This window comes from Boleophthalmus pectinirostris, unplaced genomic scaffold, assembly GCF_026225935.1.
Source record: "Boleophthalmus pectinirostris isolate CB_2022bp ecotype Guang Dong unplaced genomic scaffold, ASM2622593v1 HiC_scaffold_9, whole genome shotgun sequence".
NCBI lineage: Eukaryota > Metazoa > Chordata > Actinopteri > Gobiiformes > Gobiidae > Boleophthalmus > Boleophthalmus pectinirostris.
In genome coordinates, this window is record NW_026571541.1 from 2,944,885 (window position 1) to 2,967,477 (window position 22,593).

The following is a 22,593-nucleotide window of genomic DNA, read 5'->3' on the forward strand; positions in this document are numbered from 1 at the left end:
CAGAGGCTGCTTTTTGTGTTTGTCATGAAAATCTCTTTTCGAACCACAGATGCAAATTAATTTGAAAAGAAATTGTACAAAAGTCTTTATTTTTAATAGGATTGTGGTAAGTGGTTGTGGTAGCGTTAGTTCTGGTGGGCCATCTGAGTGATCTTCTGTAACATTTCCTCCGACTGCAGCTGCTCCAGAGTGAGCAGAGACAGGCCCAGCTGGTCCTCCTGCACACACACATGAGATCACAGTCTGTAGTAAGATGTTAAAATAAGTTTATCTTGGTCTGGACGTCACCATGAGTCATAACTGGCCCAGACTGAGGATATATGGGTCTTTATACCAGTGTTAGATCTGTGCATAGATGTATGTGAGAGTGCAGAGCAGGGCACCTGTCTGAAGGGCTGTGCCATCTGTCGGAGGAAGTGTTTGGCGAGCTGCACGCTCTCGTCCACAGTCAGGTTGAGGCTGCCTTCACTGATGTGCTCCTGGATCCAGCGTGGGAGCTTGCCCCTCTTGTCAGCCCGGGCGTACCGCTGCAGTGGTGCACATGGTAATACAAAGTTATTCTTCTGCCTCTGTTAGAAGATTACTAATCAATAGTATATAGGTCACCTTGTCTGCAAAGATCATGAGTCCATAATCGGTCTTGCCTCGGATGGCGCGCCCCACGCACTGTGCCGCGTGCCTCATGGCGTCAAACGTCAGAAAGTCATTTTCTCTGATCTGAAAGTGGTCCCTTAGGTACTCCAGGCGAGCCTGGGCACGGGGCACACAGGAGACATTGGAATGCAGACAGGACAGATGGGTACACGAACACAGGGTAAATACATACAGCACACTGACCTTCAGGATGCGGCTCTGAGTGTAGACATATGGCACACCAAACATGATAACTGCCCGGCCAAAGTGGTGAACTGCACACAAGGCTGTTAGTCAATACAATAACATGTCCATGGAGACAAGCAGAGCCCCCAGCAGAAAAGTTATTTGGAGCACCTTTAAGCAAGTGAGAAACATACATACAAACTACTATACGAAAAGTCAGGGACACACTGGGTTGCAGTGAGAGAGCACATAGAGTTCACAAAAGCGAAGTGTGTGGTGTTTACCAAAGTCAATGCCCTCAGACACCTTTCCCCGGGCCACAGACAAAAGGATGGCCCCTCTGCCGTTCTCACATGCCTGAAACATACAGAACCACAGAAGCACACACAGAGTCAGCTCAAACACACACAGCAATGTCAAATATATTTATAAATACATAATATATAGAGAAGTATGTGTAAAACATCAGCTGATCAAAGTGCTGTACAGGCACTAAAGTACAGAAATATCAACCAAGGTGACAACCCAAGATGCTGTTTGTCTAAAGACATTCAGAGCAGAGTGGACATGAAAGGGCAGGGTATTCCACAGTTTAAAGGCCATCACTGGTTGCTGATTATAAGATGACTTAAATGACATGTCAACTGCAAAGTGTGATGTGAGTCATCAGAGGGACTATGATCAGAAAGAAATTGGATGATTTGGCTTTTACATTTAAATAATGTTGTAAGAAGCAATATTCCATATTTATTAGATTCTGAGTATGCATGTAACAATAACCACTGAAAAGGCTCAGTCTCCCCTGAGGGGCCAGCATAACATTTAAAATCAATAATATGTTGAAATGTATTCTAAAGTCTAGGGAAGACAAACCAGGAGTTCTGTGCCCTGTTTTCATGTTCTTGTCAAGTGGAGCCCTGCAAGCACATAGAGATCTGATCTAGGCCTACATAAAGAGAGCTGTTTTAGTCCAGGCTAGACATGAATGAATGAATGCATGGGCAGCCTTCTCAGACTCCTCCCATGGATGGACAGATCACACATCTCATGTGTCTGTCATGTACACACCTCCTGGTACTTTTCCAGGGCCATGCTGGTCTCTGCTGCATCCTGTGTCTCAATGAAGATCAGCTTGTTCCTCTGGATGTTCTCAAGGATGCGCTGCAGATTAACCATACATTATTATTATTATTATTAACATTATTGCAATTTAATGACTGGCATTAAAAAGGTACACTATGTAAATTATTGCTTTGCCTGAAATGTTCCACAGTAAATTACAAAGTCAATGCATGTGTTTTTATTCTTAATATATCCCATGTGTATCACCAATTAAAAATGAAGAAGAAAGTAAGCACAGTGCACTGACAGTGTACTGGTGTCAGAGAAAAATGGGGTAGATCGGAGCATGCAGGAAAATAAAGATTGCTCAAACATGCATGAATCAATCTAAATATAACTTGAGGCAGGAAAATGAGAAGGAAAACAACTATAATATGGTTAAAAGCTGAAAAAACTTGATTTTACTTAATAGGTCTACTGCTAATAGGTTTAATCCCATACTGTTGAACATTACAGACCAAGTAATACAATTTCCATGGAGGCAAACAGGTGACAGAAAAGTTCTACGGTGTCCCTTTAAGTGATCTCCCAGTGGTATTGATAGGAGCAGTCCCTCAGTGTCTCTCACCTGCTCATACCAGGAGGCCACGATGTTCTCCATGTACACATAGCTGGTGAAGAAGGCCACGATGCCATCAGGAACTATGGCTGACATCTCCAGTAGCAGGTTGCCATAGTTACGAATGACCGCTGCAAAAGACACCTTTTAAAGGGCCTATATTACACAACTTTTTGATCTGTGTTATAATGTTGTATCTTCATCACAACCATACCTGGAGTTGTGTTTGTTTCATTCACATGTTTAAACACACAAATCCTGCATATTTAAGATAAAAACACCTTGTAATGTCAGTGAATGGTGATACAGGGAGAGCTTCACTGTGTCTTTAAACCTCACACACTTCATTATCATGTGGATCATTTTAGCCCTGGAATTGCTAAGTTTCATCAAGGCTCAAACAATAGCTGCAGCTGCAGTCACTTCTTGTTGGACCAGAAGGTACTGTAGAATTCCTGAGGCAATCTCAACTATACAAAAGATAAAACTTTACAATACATTAGCATAACCATAAGTTGTTGCCTTTTTTAGAGTAAAGGGTAAACTTAGAGTAAACTTTAAAACTTCATGACATTACAAGGTGGAACAGAGCATTTAGAACTGCGATACTAATAGGCCCTTTGCCAGCTTTTATCACTCGGGCCTAATAACAACAACCACCGCACTGAATATTTTTTTATCTGGTAATAAAATAGTCAAATATTAAGTTATTGAATATGCATACCAAAGTCTTCTCGTGTCTCAAACTTGGAGCTCAGAGCCACCTGGTCATTTCCCCGGCCCACGATCTACAACACACAATGGCCAAGTGCATTAGATCAGCCATAACGTAATGTCAGAATGTAAAGAGTAATCATCACAGGGTAGGCTTGACACTATAATTACTTACTAAAATGACTTATCATTCAATATATGAAAGATGAAACAATATACACTGCTCAAAAAGAAACTAAAGGAACACTTTGAAAACACATCAGATCTTAATATAAAAAAATATATCCTGGACATCTGTACAAATATGGACAGAGCAATGTCTTAGGAACAAAAGGATGCCACCTCTTTTAATGGTAATATCATTTTCATCCTACAAAGGGTTTAATTTTATAGACCCTAAAAATCAAAGTGAAATAATGCTGTGACAGGTCAGTCCTTTTGACCAAAATTTTATAAAAAAAATTTCTGCAATTCAAAATGCTTCTCAGCGTCTTGTCTTGTGTGGCCCCTATGTACTTCTATGCATCTCTGACAACATCATGGCTCACTCCTAACAAGACAATGGATGGAGTCTTGTGAGATGTCCTCCCAGATCTGTGGAAGGGCATCACTGAGCTCCTGTACAGTCTGAGGAGCAGCCTGCTGGAGTCCGATGGATCCAAACATAATGTCCCAGAGGTGTTCGATCAGGTTTAAGTCAGGTGATCATGAGGGCCATTCAGTTCCAGGTTCTGCCTGCAGACTCTGGCCACATGAGTTTGGACATTGTCGTGCATCAGGAGGAACCCAGGACCTACTGCACCAGGGTAGAGTCTAACAATGGGTTCAAGATTTCATCCTGATACCTAATGGCAGTCAGTCTGCTGTTTTCTAGTTGCAGAGGTCTGTGTGTCCCTCCATGGATCGGCCTCCCCAGAACATCACTGACCCCCCACCAAACCTCATGCTGAACCATGTTGCAGGCAGCAGAGCATTCTCTTTGTCTTCTCCAGACTCTTTCATGTCTATCACAGGTATTCAGGGTGAACCTGCTCATCTGTGAAAAACACAGGGCACCAGTGGTGAACCTGCCAATTCTGGTGTTGTCTAGCAAATGCCAGTGGAGCTCCATGGTGCTGGGCAGTGAGTACAGGACCTACTACAAGTGGTGATAACCTCAAGCCACCCTCATGAGGCTGTTTCTCACATTCACACAATCACACACACAATACACAACTAAACACCTCAACAAAACATTAGGTATATAATGGGTTTCATCTTATAAAATACATATTAACATATTGTTTCGACATTTCACAATGCCATCAATATATGGTGCTTGATAATGTGTTATCATGACAAGCCTATCAGAGGGGCAGAGAGACACGTACCAGGGGACAGAGGCATGTCCGTGCCAGTGTCATGGTGAAGGAAGCCATGGTAACAGGCCGGAAGTCCAACATACGGGGATAGATGTCCAGAGGAGACAGCGTCTGAGGGAGTCCATACAGGTACGATTTGAAAAAATTAAAGACATCAACATTTAACAACAAAAACAAACAAAGGATGTACAGTTAAGTCTCAAAAAATATAATTAACAAACATACTCTGGCTGTCTAAGCACAATATAGGACTTCCCATATTTGGTCAAATTAGAAGTCTGTCTATTAGTCTGTCATGAGGTGTAATTTGTTCCATGACAAAGATTGAGCAGGCATGGTTATGCCAGTTGTCCAGCATTAGGTAATCAGACTAACAATTTTTTGGTGACTGACTTCCATGCTGCTAAACTTCACATACCAAACAAAAGCTCAGTGTCAATACTTGTGTCCACACACAGAAAAATCCCGCACACCGTTTTACTTACAAACTGTGAAATTTATTAGGACAAACCGTGCAACGTTTCGGCACTAGGCCTTCGTCAGGCAAACAGAATGAGAGCTCAGGTGGCCATCTTAAATAGGGTGTGGCAAGCACCCAAGGGTGACAGGTCATAAAGAAACAGTGCACACAAAACCCCATAATTCAAAAAACAAAGAGTCAACATATAGTGTAATAATAATACAAATAATAATAATGAAATCATCATATAACGATCATAGAATAATAAGAATAATATATGGATACATATAGACATAGTATACATTCACCCAACTATAAAATAATGTTGTCGTGCCATATACACATCTATATATATACACAATGAATCTTAAGCTGTAGCCCATATACAGCCCACCCAAAACAAGAGTCCTAATGATGTAAACTAATGTTTACAAAAAGATGCTAAGATTAAAATCGTCATTGAGTCCTTTAGGAGCTAAAGTTTACTTACTTGTGTCCACAAAATATAAAAAAGCCAAATCATAGCATATCCCATTTTAAAAGCATTTGTAAATACAGGATTGCTCTCAAATTGAATTGAAGACAAAAATTCTGTATTCTGTATAAAAATAAAAATAAAATATTTTTTACTATTTTAAAAGGATGCAGTGATTACACTGGAGGTTTTATTATTTTAATCTTTCAAACAAAGTAATATCAGTCTGGATTTGACAGTTGACATCTCTTGTTTTTATACAGATGCATTTTTATATATACAGATGTGCACAACATTTTTGGTACCCCTCTGGTAAGGAAAGAAAAATCAACAATGGTCCCTGAAATAACTTGAAACTGAGAAAAGCAATAATGAATAAAAAAAATTCCTGAAAAATAACCAGTGAAAATCAGACACTGTTTTTGAATTGTTGTACAATAGAATGTATTTAAAAAACAAACTAATGAAACTGGCCTGGACAAAAACGATGTTCCCCTAGAAAAGATTGTAAATATTTGTGTCTCTAATCTGCATCACAGGTTCTTCAAACTTGTCCTCAGTCAGTCTGTCTGTTTAAAGGGGGACATGTGTCATTGTGCTGTTTGGAGACATGATGGACACAACACTGAACATGGAGCAGAGAAAGAGAAGAAGAGAACTGTGTCAGGAGACTAGAAAGAAAATAATAGACAAGCAGGTTAAAGATAAAGACAATAAGACCATCTCCAAGCAGCTTGATGTTCCTGTGATTACAGTTACACTTGTTCTTCACAAGTTTAAGGTTCACAGGACTGAAGCCAACCTCCCTGGACGTGGCAAAAGAGGGAAATTGATGACAAAATGAAGAGATGGATCATACAAATGGAACCAAAGAGCTCAGAACAACCTCCAAAGAAATTAAATGTGAACTTGAAGGGCAAAGTATATCAGTGTCAGATCACACCATCCATCACTGTTTGAACCAAAGTGAACTTCATGTGAGGACACCACTGCTGAGAGCAAATCATAAAAAAGTGAGACTGGAATTTGTCACAGTGCATATTAACAAGCCACAAAGCTTCTGGGAGAATGTCCTTTGGACAGATGAGGCAAAACTGGAGTTCTTTGGTAAGACACATCAGCTCTATGTTCACAGACGCAAAAATGAAACACACCAAGAAAAGAACACTGTCCCTACTGCGAAACATGGAGGAGACTTGGTTTTGTTCTGGAGCTGTTTTGCTGCATCTGGCACAGGGTGTCTTGAATCTGTGCAGGGTACAACGAAATCTGACAACTATCAAGGTATTTTGGACCGATATGTGTTGCCTAGTGTCAGAAAGCTTGGTCTCAGTTGTAGATCATGGTTCTTCAAACAGGATAATGACCCAAAACACACAACAATAGCTAAGAACAGAACACTGGACTGTTCTGGAGTGTTCTTCTGAGTCCAGATCTCAGTCCTACTGAACATCTGTGAAAGGAGCTGAAACATGCTGTCTGGAGAAGGAACCCTTCAAACCTGAGCCAACTAGAGCAGTTTGCGCATGAGAAATGGTTCAAAATACCTGTTGACCAGAGCAGAAGTCTCATTGACAGTTACAGAAATCATTTGTTTGCAGAGTTTGCCTCAAAACTTTTGCAACAAAATATTACGTTAAGGGAACCATTATTTTTGTCCAGGACAGTTTCATTGTTTTGTTTTTCGAATGATTCTGTTTCACCACAGGTGAAAATCAATGTTTGATTTTCATTGGACAATTTTCAGTAAATTTTTATTTATTACTGCGTTTATCAGTTTCAAGTTATTTCAGTGATGATTGTTGATTTTTTTTTTTTTCATTGGCAGAGGGGCACCAACAATTTTGTCCAGGACTGTATATATATAAAAAGAGGAGATGCGGCTTTACCCCTGAGGTGATGATAACTGACTGGAACCTCTGGAACACTGGTTTGATGGCGATTGATGGGTCCATGCAGCTGAGGACAGAGGGAGTCGCAGTTGGTCAGACTATAGCAGGATGGGGGGGGGAGTAAGGGAGGAGGAGGGAGAGGGGTGACGGAGTCGTGGTGCACAGGAGTAGGAGAGAACCAGGGGAGGAGGAGAGGAGTAATGAAGGAAGATAGGAGCAGGGGAGGAGTGAGAGAGGAGGGGTGAGGGAGGAGCAGAGAGGAGGAGGGAGGGAGGAGGATAGAAGCAGGGCAGGACCAGAGAGGAGTGAGGAGGAGGAGCAATTGGAGAGAGACTGACCTGAAGTGCAGCACTGGGTTGGCGATGGTCGGCGTCCTGTCTTCAAACGGCTCAATGATGATGGTGAATCCTTTAACCAGAGGTCAGTCAGTACTCACATAAAGGTCGCTCACACCAAAGCCTCACTCCTGACTTTTTGACAAGTTTGCATGGGATAGAATTTTCAGTCTCACTGCCGCCCACACCCACACTGTGCAGTCCCACTCCCGCCCGCAAAGAATTGTAATTTTCATTCCCTCTCCCGCCTGCATCTGCGATATTTTATCCCGTTCCCACCCGCAAGTCCCACAAGATGGGGATGTTCGCTTTCTTAAGCTCTATCAAACACAGAGAAGCGGAAAGGAATTGTCTAAAATGTGCATGAGATTAGACCACATCCGCAAATTTAGGATGTTTAAAATGTTTTTATAAATGCCAAATAAAATATCCAGCACAAATGATATATGATAGGCATATATTCATCATTTGTATATTGCTTAAAACTCATATGTAGTTTGTGGGACTGCAGTTTATCATCCTACCCACCCACTCCCGCATCATGCAGTCTCGCTCCAGCCCGCATGCACAATGAGCTTCCTAAATTTGTCCCACGCCACACTGTTTTGCGTCAGGTCCCGCACTCACGCAGGACTCTACCCCTGACCTCTCACCTTGGCTGTATGTGCTGACCAGTGTGGCAAAGTTGGAGATGAGAGTGACAGCAGAGAAGTCTGCAATGTCTGCGATCTCCAGCGTGCGAAGCAGAGATTGCAGACGCTCTGCACAAAACCTGACAAACAAAATAATACAGATTTACCACAGACTGTATAAAGAAGTGGACTAAGTGAGTGTGACATCACCCACAGTGTTGGGCTAGTGTTAGAATTCTGGCCGTGAGTATCACAGCAACCAAAGAGTCAATCCAGAGCAAGGGTATAAACTCAATTCACGCCTCCCAGAAGACGTTGGGAAACATGTGGATGACGAGTTCCGGTGTAGTTACCAACACTGGGTATGTGATAAAATCATAGATTCAGCAGCAGAGTCTTCACAACCTGCCAAAGCTTTCCATGGGGGACAGGACTAATAGGATCGATCTCACTTACAGGCAGCTGGTTGGAACTGTTGAGCTGCCGAACATAACAGAACCTACAATGACATCCTTTTTAAAAAAAAAAATTATTTAATTAATTTAATTTAATTCTATTTTAAAATTATTAATATGCAATTTATAACAGGAAAAAAGAACAAATACAATGACATCTAGATGAAGAAAACCGGGACATTTTCTCAGCTTTTGAAGATTATGTCAGAGTTACTATCGCCAACAGAGCCCAAAGGAAGTCATCATATTTCCAAATGTCTTCCAGTTTTGTGACTTAAGCATGAATAGAGCCCATTGAAGGTAACACACCTTCTCCTGTTAAAACAGCAGTGCGGGTGCCTTATTTGTTTGTTGTTAAGTTCATATCTTGATTCATTTAAGAGCAAAATGTTGAAATAAAAACATCAGGTCTATGTAGAGCAGGTTAAACCCAACATTTTAAAGTTAGAAAGACAAGCCGGACAGCAGCAGTTACTGAGAGAGGGCCACAGTTTTTTAATAGAAAGTGAACTGGAAGCGTGCCCTTGCTCATTTCTTACCAGCTAGCACGTTAGCTATGTCCATTTATATATATACTCCATGAGGTTTACCCAAAACGACTCAACAGTCTAGTAAACTGGTGACTAGACAATGTCACATCATAAGATTTGACTAGAACTCTGTCTGATACTCCTGTCACCCCTCTATGTGTTCAGATGAGCCTAGGAGCTTGCCTAGCAAGTCCTTCGATCCAATCTGATCCAATAATGGTAATACACCAATACTGAAATATCGGTGGTTAGACATAGTCAGACAAGTCTATTAAGGACCAGAGTTCTGATACCACAATAATTAAAAAAACATTACTTATTTAGACAATAAAATATCTACTGTCTTTTCTATTCCCATGTGACCTTCTATCTGTGTAATCCCTCAGTTGTCCAGGAAGGTTCTATCGTGGTCCATGAGCGTATACTAGTCTATGAGGCCTTACTTACTTTTCTAATACAGCTTGGGATCATTCTAAAGCTATTCAGGAAAGGTTCATTTCTGTCCAGTGAATGTGACTTTTTTAGTATCGATACTTGCACAAATGAGTATCTAGTTTCAATACTAGTTTTAGTACTTACTTTCGTAACCTATTTTTACAATCCAGCCTCAGATACAGACTGCTTTTGACTCTGAAATCTGGTTTTTAATCCACAGTGTTTTAAGGCATGTTTCTCTGATTGGTTAATCCATCTTTCAATCACACCAATTGTCAAAGCGAATGGTCCAGTGGGTTTAACATTTACTGCCTTTCAGCAGCCATACCTGAGCGGCTTCCGGTCGATGCACACCTTCTCAAAGATGTCCTTGAGGAACTGGGGGGCACTCTCCTGCACCACATGCTGCACCCGGAGCCGGGACTTGAGGTACTCCATAAAGCGGCGCAGGAAGCCCACAAAGTGCTCAGCTGTGCGGATGGTGCCAGGGACAGCCTCTGGAACAGCAGCAGCACACTTAAGGAACACATCACACAACACAAATACTGCAGTGTATTCTGGGAGTTTGTACTACATTTTAGACCAAAAATTATTATATTACTACTTAAAGTATGAAAAGCCTCAACATTAGCATGCACCACTGTTAGTCACCTGATATTCAGTGATTGTAATCAGAATAAGAAAAGATAAGTTAATGGGTTGGTGATTCTTTAGTCCATATCCGTGCATATGGTTGTATAGTGCACACATACTATGTGCAAATATTAAACAGACAACATAATTTGAGTTATGTACTAAGTATGTTTTGTATTGTAATATTCTAATATAGTCTTTTTTTATGTTGAGTTTGTGCAGCCCTACTATCAAAACTTCTTTGCTCCTAGTGCATGTAGTGAAACGTACCTTGGAGGATCTGGTCTGGTAACACAGGATTGGCCAGGTACACGTCAGTCTCTCGGGCCACATGAGCCTCCTTCAGCCCCTCCACCAAACGCCGGTACTCCTCTCTCAGACGTGCAGCGTCAGTCTCCTTTATACTAAGACACACAGTACAGTGACGTACAGCCTCACACTTCCACACGAAGACAAAAGCTCAATACCGCAGGACAAGTTTAATCCTATCCTGAAAGAAATCTATTTATGGAGCTCAACAGTGACCACTCGCTTCGGTATCAGAAGTAAACTTTCCATTTATTTTTCAACATTTCAAAAAATTCTAAGACACTGAGGAGGATAAAGCAGCTATGTGCAAAGTAATATCCATAAAATGGTTGTTTTAAGTTTCAAAAGGACATTTAAAACTATTGGGCCGGGCACGTTAACGCGTTAATTTTGCGTTAACTAATCAGTTCATTAACGATGACAATTATTTTCGTGATATGATCCCGCCCATAACTCTATGAAATATGATTGGCTAAGACAACTGTCAATCTCAAACTTCGTTCCAGCCACCAGTTCAGTGCTGCAGGGAGAGTCGCTGATTTACCCAGATACCACTGGAAGAAAAATTGTGATTGGTCCATTTCCATTCCATTATATTAACTTATAAAAGATTATAAATAACCTTTGTTTCCCAAGAAATATCAGTCCAAGTTTATAACTATGATCTAGATATTATTACTAGTGTTGTGTTTATTACTCACTGAATAAAAATATTGAAAAACTATATTAGTAGTACAAAAATTCATTCAATATTTTTTCTTGAGCCTTCACTGAATATCTTGAAGGCTCTGAGGGTTCAACTCTGAAAGAAATGCTGTTTGCATAACAAATGTGTGACTCTTTCATTTACATTTCCTATAAAAGTGCACTATATGCTACTTTTTAATTCATTAATTGGTTTTGCGTATAACATGCGCAGTTTGAGTGCGATTAATCGCAATTAATCGCGATTAATCGCACTCGAACTGCAATGAATGTGAGGGCATCCTGTGGAGCAGGGCAGAGTGAAGAGAGAGAAGGACAGGCCAACAGAGGGCACTGCTCAGAGCAGTACTTCTGGATGGTGTTGTGCAGTGTGTCCACATTGTTCTGGCAGCGGTCCAGAGTCCTCCTGGTGATGTTCACACTCATGGAGTCAATGCACACGTTGTCTAAAGAACCAGAGAAGACACAGTGGGCGTTAGAGAGGCAGAAGGAGCAGATTCTCACCTGCCGTTGTTAGTGCCATCACAACAAAGTCCTGTTTGCAGTCGGCCCCACCTTCCCCTACTTGCAGATCATGCTAGCGAGCAACGCTTTATAAAATCTTTTTGAGACATGCAGGGGACAGTATACTCCCAACAAATCCCTGCTCAGTCCTCTTCCACACAAAGGTAAAAAAAAACTCAGAATCCATGGCATACTAAGGAAAACATATTTTTACATTTATATCATTTTTTATTACAGTTACAGCAAAGACGATATCATGACACACAGTGCCAAAACGTGCCTGTAAATATTATGGTTGAGTTTTAAGGACAAGATTATATGCCTCAAATTACCCTCATTTCAAGACTATGCTATAAGTTTGTTTATTTTATATTCAGCTCTTTTTTTTCACTCATGCAAAAACTTTGATGTATCTATTGCAGATACAGCTACCTTGTTGACATGCTGCTAGCTGCAAGCCATCTTAAGTCACCCACTTGGTTATGTGTCACATATGCCCCCATCCTGGCCCACAAGTATTATTATTACTCTATGGTCTAGAGCTGGGCTAAACGAGTCAACACTTGTGTCGCCACTTGTGTCGAGCTGTTTCATTGTGTGTATCACTTTAAGAAAAGCCACATGACCGATACATCTATTGTCATTTGGTGTGTCTGGTGCATGTATCTTTTAAAATAACGGTTTGGTGTCAGGAGCACTGAAGCAGCTTGTGCAGAGCGAGGAGCGCGAGGCTCAAATCTGTCGCTGTGTCTGTTCATCACAGAACCACAGAGAAACAGAAGAAGACAGGCCTGTTCTGTGTGAGCTCATTTCGACGACGTCAGGTGGTCCATGGTCAGGTGGACGTGGTCCGTCTGAGGCCACCGGGCCATATGGACGTGGTCCACCTCATTTTTAGTACAGGCATCTCCCACATCTACTCTGAACCCTGAACTTTTATTTCTAGACTTACAACCCATCTGAAAGCCAGTGATGCAACTAAAGTACACAAAATTATGGGGGGGTCAAAGTCAAACTCTAACCTATATTATGAGCCTCATCAAACACCACCACTGATTTCTTGGCCAGCTCTTTGGACACCAGGTCTGCGATCTTGGGGTCCAGTAGGTAGTGGTAGCTGTACACCACAATGTTGGCATGGAGGATCTAAAAGGTCAGAGCAAAGCATATAGTGTCAACAGAACACAAGCATTGCCAGAGCAAATGCCCTCTACAGCTCAAACCGTAATAACAAAAGATGTATCCAGGGAAAAAAGCCAGTAACTGTCTATCATATTTTGTTTTAGCAATAGTAAGTAGGCACTAGTGTTGTTACGGTACTAAAATTTCAAACTTGATTTCAACACTAAGGAACAGACTCAATAGAACGTGATTTTCAACATTAAATCGTAGTATTTTCTTTTATATTCCCATCATCTGTGTAAACCCTCGGTTGGTCCATGGGTGTATACTTGTCTATGTGGTCTACTTGTTCTGATACAGCTTAAGTTCATTCTAAGGCTATCTAGGAAACATTTGAGTCCTGTGAATGTGACTTTTTTAGTATTGATACCTGCTCAAATGAGTATGTAACTTTGATACAACATTTAGTATTGATTAGTATCTGATTTTTGTAGTACAGTTCAATAGTATAGATTATTACATTTTAAACCTGCCTGTTCTTATTCAATGTCAGTGGTTGAAATAGGAGAAAGTTGTTGTCATTGTTATGTCAGAATACATACTGCATAGCGTGCCAGGTAGTACGGGCAGAAGCCTTTCCTGTGTCCATAGTCCTTCAGGTCATCAAGATTGTAGACACCCGTAGGCAAAGGCACCTGGCGGCCCACAGCATCGAACTCCTGCACCCACAAACAGTAACTCACCCACAGACACCCACAAGACAGTGTCTTGACACCCGCAATGACACTCACACAGACACCACCACAGACAACACCACAGACACCACCACAGACACCACCACAGACACCACCACAGACACCACCACAGACAACACCACAGACAACACCACAGACACCACCACAGACACCACCACAGACACCACCACAGACAGTGTAGGAGAAGAAGCAGAGGTCTGACCTCGTAGAAGCGGCACACAGGCAGGTTTGGGTTGCTATGGCGCTGGGCTCGGATGTATGAGGCAGTCATACTGTGACACTTCCCATCCACCTCTTTGCCAAAGCGCAGCGAGCTCACCTGGAAATACACAGTAGGGCATCAGAGGCAAAGTTTAACTTAATGTCACATTTTAGGCTTGACCAGTAGTATGTGTAGCTGAAATGAAATGAATGAAAGCTTTTTATGGGTTCTATTCAATACTTCAATACACATTTTAACTATTATACAAGTAATAAATTGGTGCATTTGGTCATGTGTGAGCTTTTAGAGAATGAAGAGCCAATTCAATATGTGAACCATTTTCCTTCTCACGGGAATGTCCAGCATTCTGCAGATTTAAACATATGATTTACTTTTATAATCTGTACAACTTAATGGCCTCATCCTCAGAGCTGCTGGGATCTGGTCCATATGCACACACCTACCTTCTGATGAATGGACTAAAGCCCTGCACCCCAACACACACTCACATCATAGTTTTCATTCACACATTTCATTTCACTCTCCACAGCTGCACAAACCTATTCCAAATGGTATGCATCTGCAACCGCTATACTCTCTGCTCACCATCCCTCCTTTGTCCTGCCAATCTGTCCTTACAGGTGCTACAGTCTACAGCGGCTCTACCCTACTTCTGCCCTCTTAAGCGGTCATTACAATTTTCCTCCCCAGTTTCTCCTCCCCAGAGGTTGGATAAAGAAGTGGATGAAGTGAATGTGATGTCACCCAGGGTTAGAAAGAACTGGAAGCACCTCCATGAACATGACTGTTTTATATTGCATTATACTTGCTCAGTGTTGTGCTAAATGAAGTATTCTGTAAGAGCCATTTATCTTGATTTTTGAGTGAGTGCATTCTCTTGCTGTTCTTGAACTCTGCATTGCAACACTATTTATTTATTTATTTACTTATTTATTTATTTACTTATTTATTTATTTATTTGATCCCCATTAGTCTTTATTGGGGTAAAAACTATTCTTCTTGGGGTCCAAGTTGACACATAGGGTCATACAGTCCTGTTCCATAGTATACTGCACTGCACAATACTACTACAATTATAATATATCCAATAAATTACAATGCGTAACTAGTGACTAAATATAAATATGTACAATTTCCAATATATTTCATTAACATTTTCTTAAAACTTGGTTCATGCTTGTGAACAGTTAAGGTTTAGGGGAGCGTGTTCCAAAGCAATATCGCTCTGTACTGAACAGTTCTTTTCAGAGCATTAGTCCTGGGCAGTGGAAGTAGACTATAATTTCCCCATTGTGGGACAGAGGAGTTGGACTCACCTCTGGGTGGATGCATAAGTTCTTCCTGGAGGACAGAGCCAGAGCTAAGAAGTTATTGCTCTCTCCTATTTGTTTGGTATAAAACTCCATCAGCTTTCTCAGTTCCTCCACGACCTATGCACACAATATTTAACTAATGCGGGTCATTCATTTAAAAACAACAATGGAGATGTGCATTTAACTTGTGCTACCTTCTCAATCTCTGGAACAGTTCTGGAACAGTAGATGAGCTTGGTCACGTTCAGAGGGAAAGCCTTAGAGAGAAACACTGATGAGTACTTCTGTTTAGGCCAGCGGAAAGAGCTAAAATCTACAAGAGGCTCGTAGAGTGTTGTATCATAGTGGTAACAGAATCAGTGTTTAGTGTTTAGTCCATTCCCCAGTATCAAAATTTAGTTTGAAATGTTTGTATTTTCGTAACACTAGAAGAGACTCACCCTTTGGTAGGCCACAATCAAAGAGAGGAGAGAGATAGTCTTCCCAGTTCCTGACGGCATTTCCAAAACTCCATGACCCTGAAGGACAACATGCCGGATGACCAGCACAGGAGTAAAAGTTTTTAGGGGACACAGTACAGAAGTACAGAAGGTTTATCATTTCATTTAACCACTCACATCCAAAGATTTGGGACATTGTAACCATTTCTTAGCACCTATACCAGGGTTCTCCAAGTAAATTTCCCTGACGACCAAAAAATTTCCAAATTGCAAAACCGAGGTAAACAAAAATCTGCTAGAAGACCATGTTTTATTGCCAGAATACAACAACAACAACACAAAATACAACAAAATCAATTTAATTACTAGATTAACAATTATAATTACCACAACAATTAACTAAAAACTTTGTTTATCAAACGCATACAATGTTTTTTTTTTCAATTATTACTGCATTTGTTGGAAAATCTCAAATTGTGTAAATCTGATTAAAACAATACCACAGCAGAACTGCACTGTAAACAGAACCAATGAAAAATATATCTTATATTTATCTCTATATTTAATGACAGAAGTGGCATCGATGTGAAGAAGCAATTTTTTCTAAAATCTGGCTTATAATACATTGTACCTATACTAAAAGACTGTCCAAGGTGTACACCTGTCAGTCTGTTTCTCTCCTGATTTTTAATATTGGTCATGATAGAAAAAGATGCTTCAAATTCCTAAGTAGGTAATGCCCCTGCATTTGGTATAGTGCCAACAAGCAGACCACAGGCCAACAGAGCCCGAGGGGATCTGAACAGTCCCACAATACCCACACCCCAATTTGAACAGGGAAGTTGATCTGCACAAGCTACCAACAACACTCAGACTCCCTCATCAACTCCAGGTATCATGTCTAACAGTAACCGTTAGATAATATGAGCATACATTACACCCCTCTCTTGGCATACAGTCCTCAGTCAGGGTTGTGCAAACTTTCCATTAATTAGTTAATTACATTTTACAAAGTAATACCTTTACTTAACCAATAACACATGTCAGTTTAATCATGTGACTTAAGCCTCACATTTCACAGAGCAGTAGAATTTGACAGCGTTTCCCAGCGGAGAGTTTGAAATATTCAAGAAAGATACAGCAAGGTATTGGATTTAAATGACTGGCTTACAGAAGAACAGTCTGTTGTAGATTTACTTACAACTTTATGGGTATCTGTAATATCTCATATCTGTAATATCTAATGATATCTACTTGTAAGCATACTTTATCAAAATTTTAACAAAAATAAATAAATAAAATTATTATATAAATATTATATATATATATATATATATATATATATATATATATATATATATATATATATATATATATATATATATATATATATATATATGAGACATAGTCCCTCCAGCGTGTCCTGGGTCTTCCCCGGGGCCTCCTCCCGGTGGGACATGCCCGGAACACCTCCCAAGAGAGGCGCCCAGGAGGCATCCGGAACAGATGCCCGAGCCACGGCAACTGGCTCCTCTCCACGTGGAGGAGCAGCGGCTCTACTCCGAGCTCCTCCCGTGTGACTGAGCTCCTCACCCTATCTCTAAGGGAGTATCTCTACGCAGAGCCTCTGCGTCGACCGACGTGCATCTCCGAAATTTTCTAACTATGCGTCAAAACGACGTAGACAGCAGGGGAAGCGACGCAGATGATAAGAGCTGTGATTGGTCCTCCACTCCCTCCGTGGTACCACCGCTCTGTATACATTCTCTGTCGGCTTTCCTTTCTTTCAGTATACATTGAGAAATTATGTGTTTAATGCAGCTTTGCGCATATGTGTTTACGTTTTACAGAAACAAAACTTAAAACCGCATGGCTAACTTACATAAACAAAGCGCTCAAAAAACAGTTCGCTCCTGGTACGCGGTCAGCTTCTCTCGGACTTAAAAAGGACACGACTCAGTGGAATATGAGTGTTCTTTCTGTGACAGAGGAATATTGTACTAATGGTGAGTTTGTTCTGTGCTTTTATCACGTTAGAGATGGTTCATGTTAAACTTTTCAGAGATTATACGTCTGCGGGTCATACACACAGACCGTATATATGAATGGACAGATATCATCGCCCTCTAGCATTATGGCAGTGAATTACTTCGTGGTGCACAGACCTCGACGCAGACATAAATGAAGAACGACGGCGACAAGATAACGGCGGCAGTGCACATTGAGTCGACACAGAACTATACTTCAGCCTTTAGTCGCGGAACGTGTCAAGGCTGCCCCCGTCATCTTTGCTTTTGCTATTGCAATGGAGCCATTGTCTATTACTCTACGTTCTTCCCCTCTATTTAGGGGGATTATTCGCAATGGTTCTGAGTACAAATTGTCGCTATATGTAGATAATCTGTTGCTATATGTATCTAACCTTGCTATTTCTATTCCAGCAGTTTTGAATATATTGAATAATTTCAGCTCTTTCTCTGGATATAAATTAAACTTGGAGAAAAGTGAATGTTTTCCGATAAATCTTGCTGCTTGCAATCTCTGTCAGTCCGATTTACTGTTCAAACTTAGTCCCACAGGATTCAGGTATCTAGGCATAAATGTGACACTTTCTTTTTCTGCTTTGGTATCGGCCAATTTCACACCTCTTATTTCAAAAATTTATTCTGATTTTGAGAGATGGCGCAGTCTCCCTCTTTCTCTAAACGGTAGGATCAACATTGTTAAAATGAATATTTTACCTAGATTTCTTTTTTTTATTTCAGTCAGTTCCTCTTTTTCTGCCAAAAAAATTTTTTGATTCATTGGAAAAGGCTGTTTGTGCTTTTATTTGGAATGGGAAACCACCCAGAGTTCGAAAATGATTGCTGCAATGATGTATATTGAGTGGAGGACTTGCATTGCCCAATTTTCAGTCATATTACTGGGCAGCTCATATTCATAAACTTTGTTTTTGGTTAAAATCCCCAGACTCCCTGTGGTGTAAATTGGAACTCTTGTCTATTTCAGCTTAAATTTTTTCTTTGTTACCTATAAAACCCTCTTTTATATACAGATAATCCAGTTGTTCTGAACACACTTAAAATCTGGTTTCAGTTTAGATGACAATTTAAATTTGTATCTGCCTCTTCCCAAGGCCCATTAACCAACAATTACTTATTTCCTCCATCGCTGTCTGACTCATTTTTTTCAATTTGGTACGATATATAATATAATATAAATAAATGATTTATACACTTCTGGTGTTTTTGATAGTTTTGTAAGTCTCTCCTCCAAATATAACCTACCTCGTGCTCATTTGTTCCGTTATTTTCAGGTCCGTAATTTTGTTTGTAAATGTTTTCCTTCTTTCCCCATTGTTTCGCCTACACAGTTCTGGGAAGAATTACTTTCATATAATCTGCATCAGAAAGGACTGATATCAAAACTGTATAACTTTATTCTGACATTAAGTGACCAGTCAAGCTTTAGAATCAAGAATAGTTGGGAAAAAGAGTTGGGAATACAACTGAGCAAGGATCTCTGGGATGACGCTGTTGGTAGAATACGGTCCACTACTTCTTGTGCTCGGCTTGGTCTTATCCAATTCAAAGTTTTACATCGGGTGCATTTTTCAAAGTCAAGACTCTCTGAAATGCATCCAGAAACTGAAGACAAATGTGATAAGTGTAAGGGCTCGCTGTGTCACATGTTTTTTCTTTGTCCTAATCTTCATAGTTATTGGTCTAATTATTTTATTACTATATCAACTGTTCTTGGAATAAACTTACAGTCTTGTCCTCTCATTGCCATATTTGGGATCACTGACTCCTCAATAGCTCTGACTTCTACACAGAGGGATATTATTGCATTTACTTCTTTAATTGCAAGACGTACATTGCTGTTATACTGTAAATCTGACAAATGTCCTTCTTTTTTGCTATGGCTTAAAAATATGGTGGTGTTTCTAAAACTTGAAAAAATTAAATATACATTAAGGGGATGTACAGATAGATTTTTCCAGGTATGGCAATGCTTTATTTCTTATTTTTCTAATATGCGAGTGTTACCAATATGAATGTACCAGTACCTACCTCTTGTTGTAATTGTAACCTGCTGTTTCTGTAATTAGGAATATTTAATATTTAATTGATGGTGCTATGTATGTGGTTTAACGTTGAGCTGAGATGGGTTGGGATGGGGATGTTCTTTATGAAAAAGAAAAAAAATCCTATTATTACTTTCTGTACACGTATATTGTTGTTGCTTGTATTTTATGCAGGTTTATTACACTGTGCGTGTGTAACTGGAGGGGGAAAAAAGACAACTGTATATTTCATTGCTCCATAGGTGCATCTAGCGCGCGCAGTGGAGGCGCCCTCATTCACTTTCCATGCATTTTAAAAGTTACACGTCCAAAAGTTGCAGTTTTTACGCTCGGGCGAAATACGCACATGCAGTGGAGCCAGGTCCATAATCTCAGAACAGACTCACCGCAACATCCTCTGTCGCAGAAAAAAACATATTCCACTGAAAAAACATATATTCCATTGAGTCGTGTCCTTTAGTCTGACAAAAGTTGAACCGCATCGTCAGCACAAGAAGCGAGCTGTTTTTATCAGCGCTAACAGTTCATGCAAAATAGCCAAGCGGTTTTAAGTTTCGTTTCTGTAAAACGTAAAGAAATGTGCACCTGAAGCCAAAATTCTGCCAAATTGCAGAAGTACTAGTATTTCTGAATGATGAAAATGATACCGCTGTTACTTTTTAATACCGCAGTATACCGTAATACCGTATTACTGCCATTACATCACTGTCATAGTATTACAACCCTACCTTCAACAACTTTACTTTGGATTGGTTCTTTGGTTGCTATGATACTTTGCCTGTATAACTGCCATCCTCGATAAGCTTCATTTGACTAGAGCCGAACACTATGGGTAATGTCATACTCCCTTACTTACTTACCCTTACTATATTAAAACTGTTGAGTAAACTACAGAAGTGAGTGTTCTTGGACAGACCTTTGCATCCAGGGTCCTCTTGAGCTCCAGCATGTAAGAGTACTGCTCTGGGTAGATGTAGTCATACGGGAAGTAGACCAACAGGCCATCGATATTCAGCCTGGAACACAAAGCACCAGCTCATTCAGTCCAGCAGTTCAGTTGTTAATCAAGTTCCTTCCTACAGTGCAAGATCACTCAAACATGCATGAAAATGGAAATATATCTTTGACTTAGGGCTGGGTGATATGGTGATAAAAATTGGATTGTGAGCTCATTCCTTTAACAATCTTCTGTTTAGGTGACATTGTGATACTCTACTTAATGCAACAGTTGCTTCAAATACAGAAACTTTTACCACCCTATTGGTGAGCCTCTGAGGCTCAGCGTGAGTGATGGATGGATTTAACAAATCACAGTGAAGTGTGAAATTTCAGGAGTAACAGACTGCATACCTTACACGCAATATAAGAATCACTACTAGTGCTCCTTTAGCACAAGTCTTTGGATAGCTGTCCGTGGCTCATGGCGGCACAGGCCTACGTCACATCATTTGTTGCAACTTGCTAGACCTGTGTTACACACCCAACGCGGCCTGGGCCCATTGTCACGGAAGTGCCTAACTGGCACACGTCAAGAAAGACCAAAGCGAACCGTGTCAGTGAAAAAGAGGCCAAAAGTAAACCAGAACTAAAGCAGAATGTATCAGGGTGACACAATCAGGCCTAAACCAAAGAAAAGGGAAACCTAGAACTGAACCAGGAGAACTGAACCAGGAGAACTGAACCAGGAGAACTGAACCAGGAGAACTGAACCAGGAGAACTGAACCAGGAGAACTGAACCAGGAGAAATGAACCAGGAGAAATGAACCAGGAGAAATGAACCAGGCCTGAACCAGGAGAACTGAACCAGGCCTGAACCAGGAGAACTGAACCAGGAGAAATGAACCAGAAGAACTGAACCAGGACTGAACCAGAAGAACTGAACCAGGAGAACTGAACCAGAAGAACTGAACCAGGAGAACTGAACCAGGACTGAAACAGAAGAATTGAACCAGGAGAACTGAAGCAGGACTAAACCTGGACTGAACCAGGGGGACTGAACAGAGACTAAACCAGGTGTAAACCAGTAGGACTGAACCGGGGCTACAGAACTATAACTACATCAGGATTAAAACAGGATTTAATCATTTAAACATAGTGGTCCTCGTGATATTTCATTGTAGGTCTAATGCATAGCCTAATGTTTTCCTCCTCTCCAAGCATCACGTTACTTTTGCGACCACAGCCTCACTATTTTCTCCATTCATGTTTGATAAAGATAATATAGTTTACCGACAAACTTACTTCATTTCTGTTCTTGGGTAAAATGACACCGCTTCTCCTGCTTCTTATCGTCTTCTTTATTTTTTTTTTAGAGCGCCACTGAGTAAGTTATTGTAAAGTCATTCATGTTTTGAAACGACTACAGTGTGCAATTTTGGGAGCACTGCATCTGCCTGATCCGTAGTACCGGAAGCAGATTTTGTTGGTGTCTGTATTGACTTGTGACCAGCGCCCTCAACGGTTAGTGTGAGTACTACAAGGACAGCAGGATGACCCCGGATGACTCCCACAGCCCAGTGATCAGTATTTTTTCTCTATGTAAACTATTCATTTAACCTGGTTTTAGACTTAGTAGAAAGTAAATGAAATAAACACACAAATATCAATTGCATAAAATAAATGTTTAGTTTAAAGTACACTGCTTACATAACTTTCTTGGAATAGTTGGTAGAGTAACTGAAAACTGAACTGAAAATTAATGTTCCGATAGAC

At 40.5% G+C, this 22,593-nt stretch overlaps 1 protein-coding gene across 1 annotated transcript; it reads right to left on the reverse strand.

Annotated features, from left to right (window-relative positions):
• Window positions 1-60: 60 nt before the first annotated feature.
• ercc2 (excision repair cross-complementation group 2) lies at window positions 61-22,305 on the reverse strand. The gene is made up of 23 exons (XM_020938609.2): window positions 22,123-22,305; window positions 20,797-20,896; window positions 15,794-15,871; window positions 15,548-15,610; window positions 15,357-15,470; window positions 14,020-14,136; window positions 13,665-13,781; window positions 12,963-13,086; window positions 11,786-11,882; window positions 10,693-10,826; window positions 10,118-10,286; window positions 8,391-8,509; window positions 7,741-7,810; window positions 7,400-7,469; window positions 4,585-4,686; window positions 3,225-3,288; window positions 2,510-2,631; window positions 1,888-1,980; window positions 1,104-1,176; window positions 838-908; window positions 607-750; window positions 384-527; window positions 61-218 (listed from the first exon to the last, which is right to left on the reverse strand). Exons 1-23 carry the CDS (start codon window positions 22,125-22,127, stop codon window positions 126-128), a joined length of 2,283 nt encoding a protein of 760 aa, XP_020794268.1. The 5' UTR covers window positions 22,128-22,305; the 3' UTR covers window positions 61-125.
• Between the last annotated feature and the right edge of the window lie 288 nt (window positions 22,306-22,593).

Coding starts and splice junctions, on each gene's coding strand:
- ercc2 (XM_020938609.2), bottom strand. Junction 15,611..15,793: donor TGATTGTGGCCTACCAAAGG/GTGAGTCTCTTC, acceptor TTTCTCTCTAAG/GCTTTCCCTCTGAACGTGAC. Junction 10,827..11,785: donor CTGCACAACACCATCCAGAA/GTACTGCTCTGA, acceptor TGTGTGTCTTAG/TATAAAGGAGACTGACGCTG.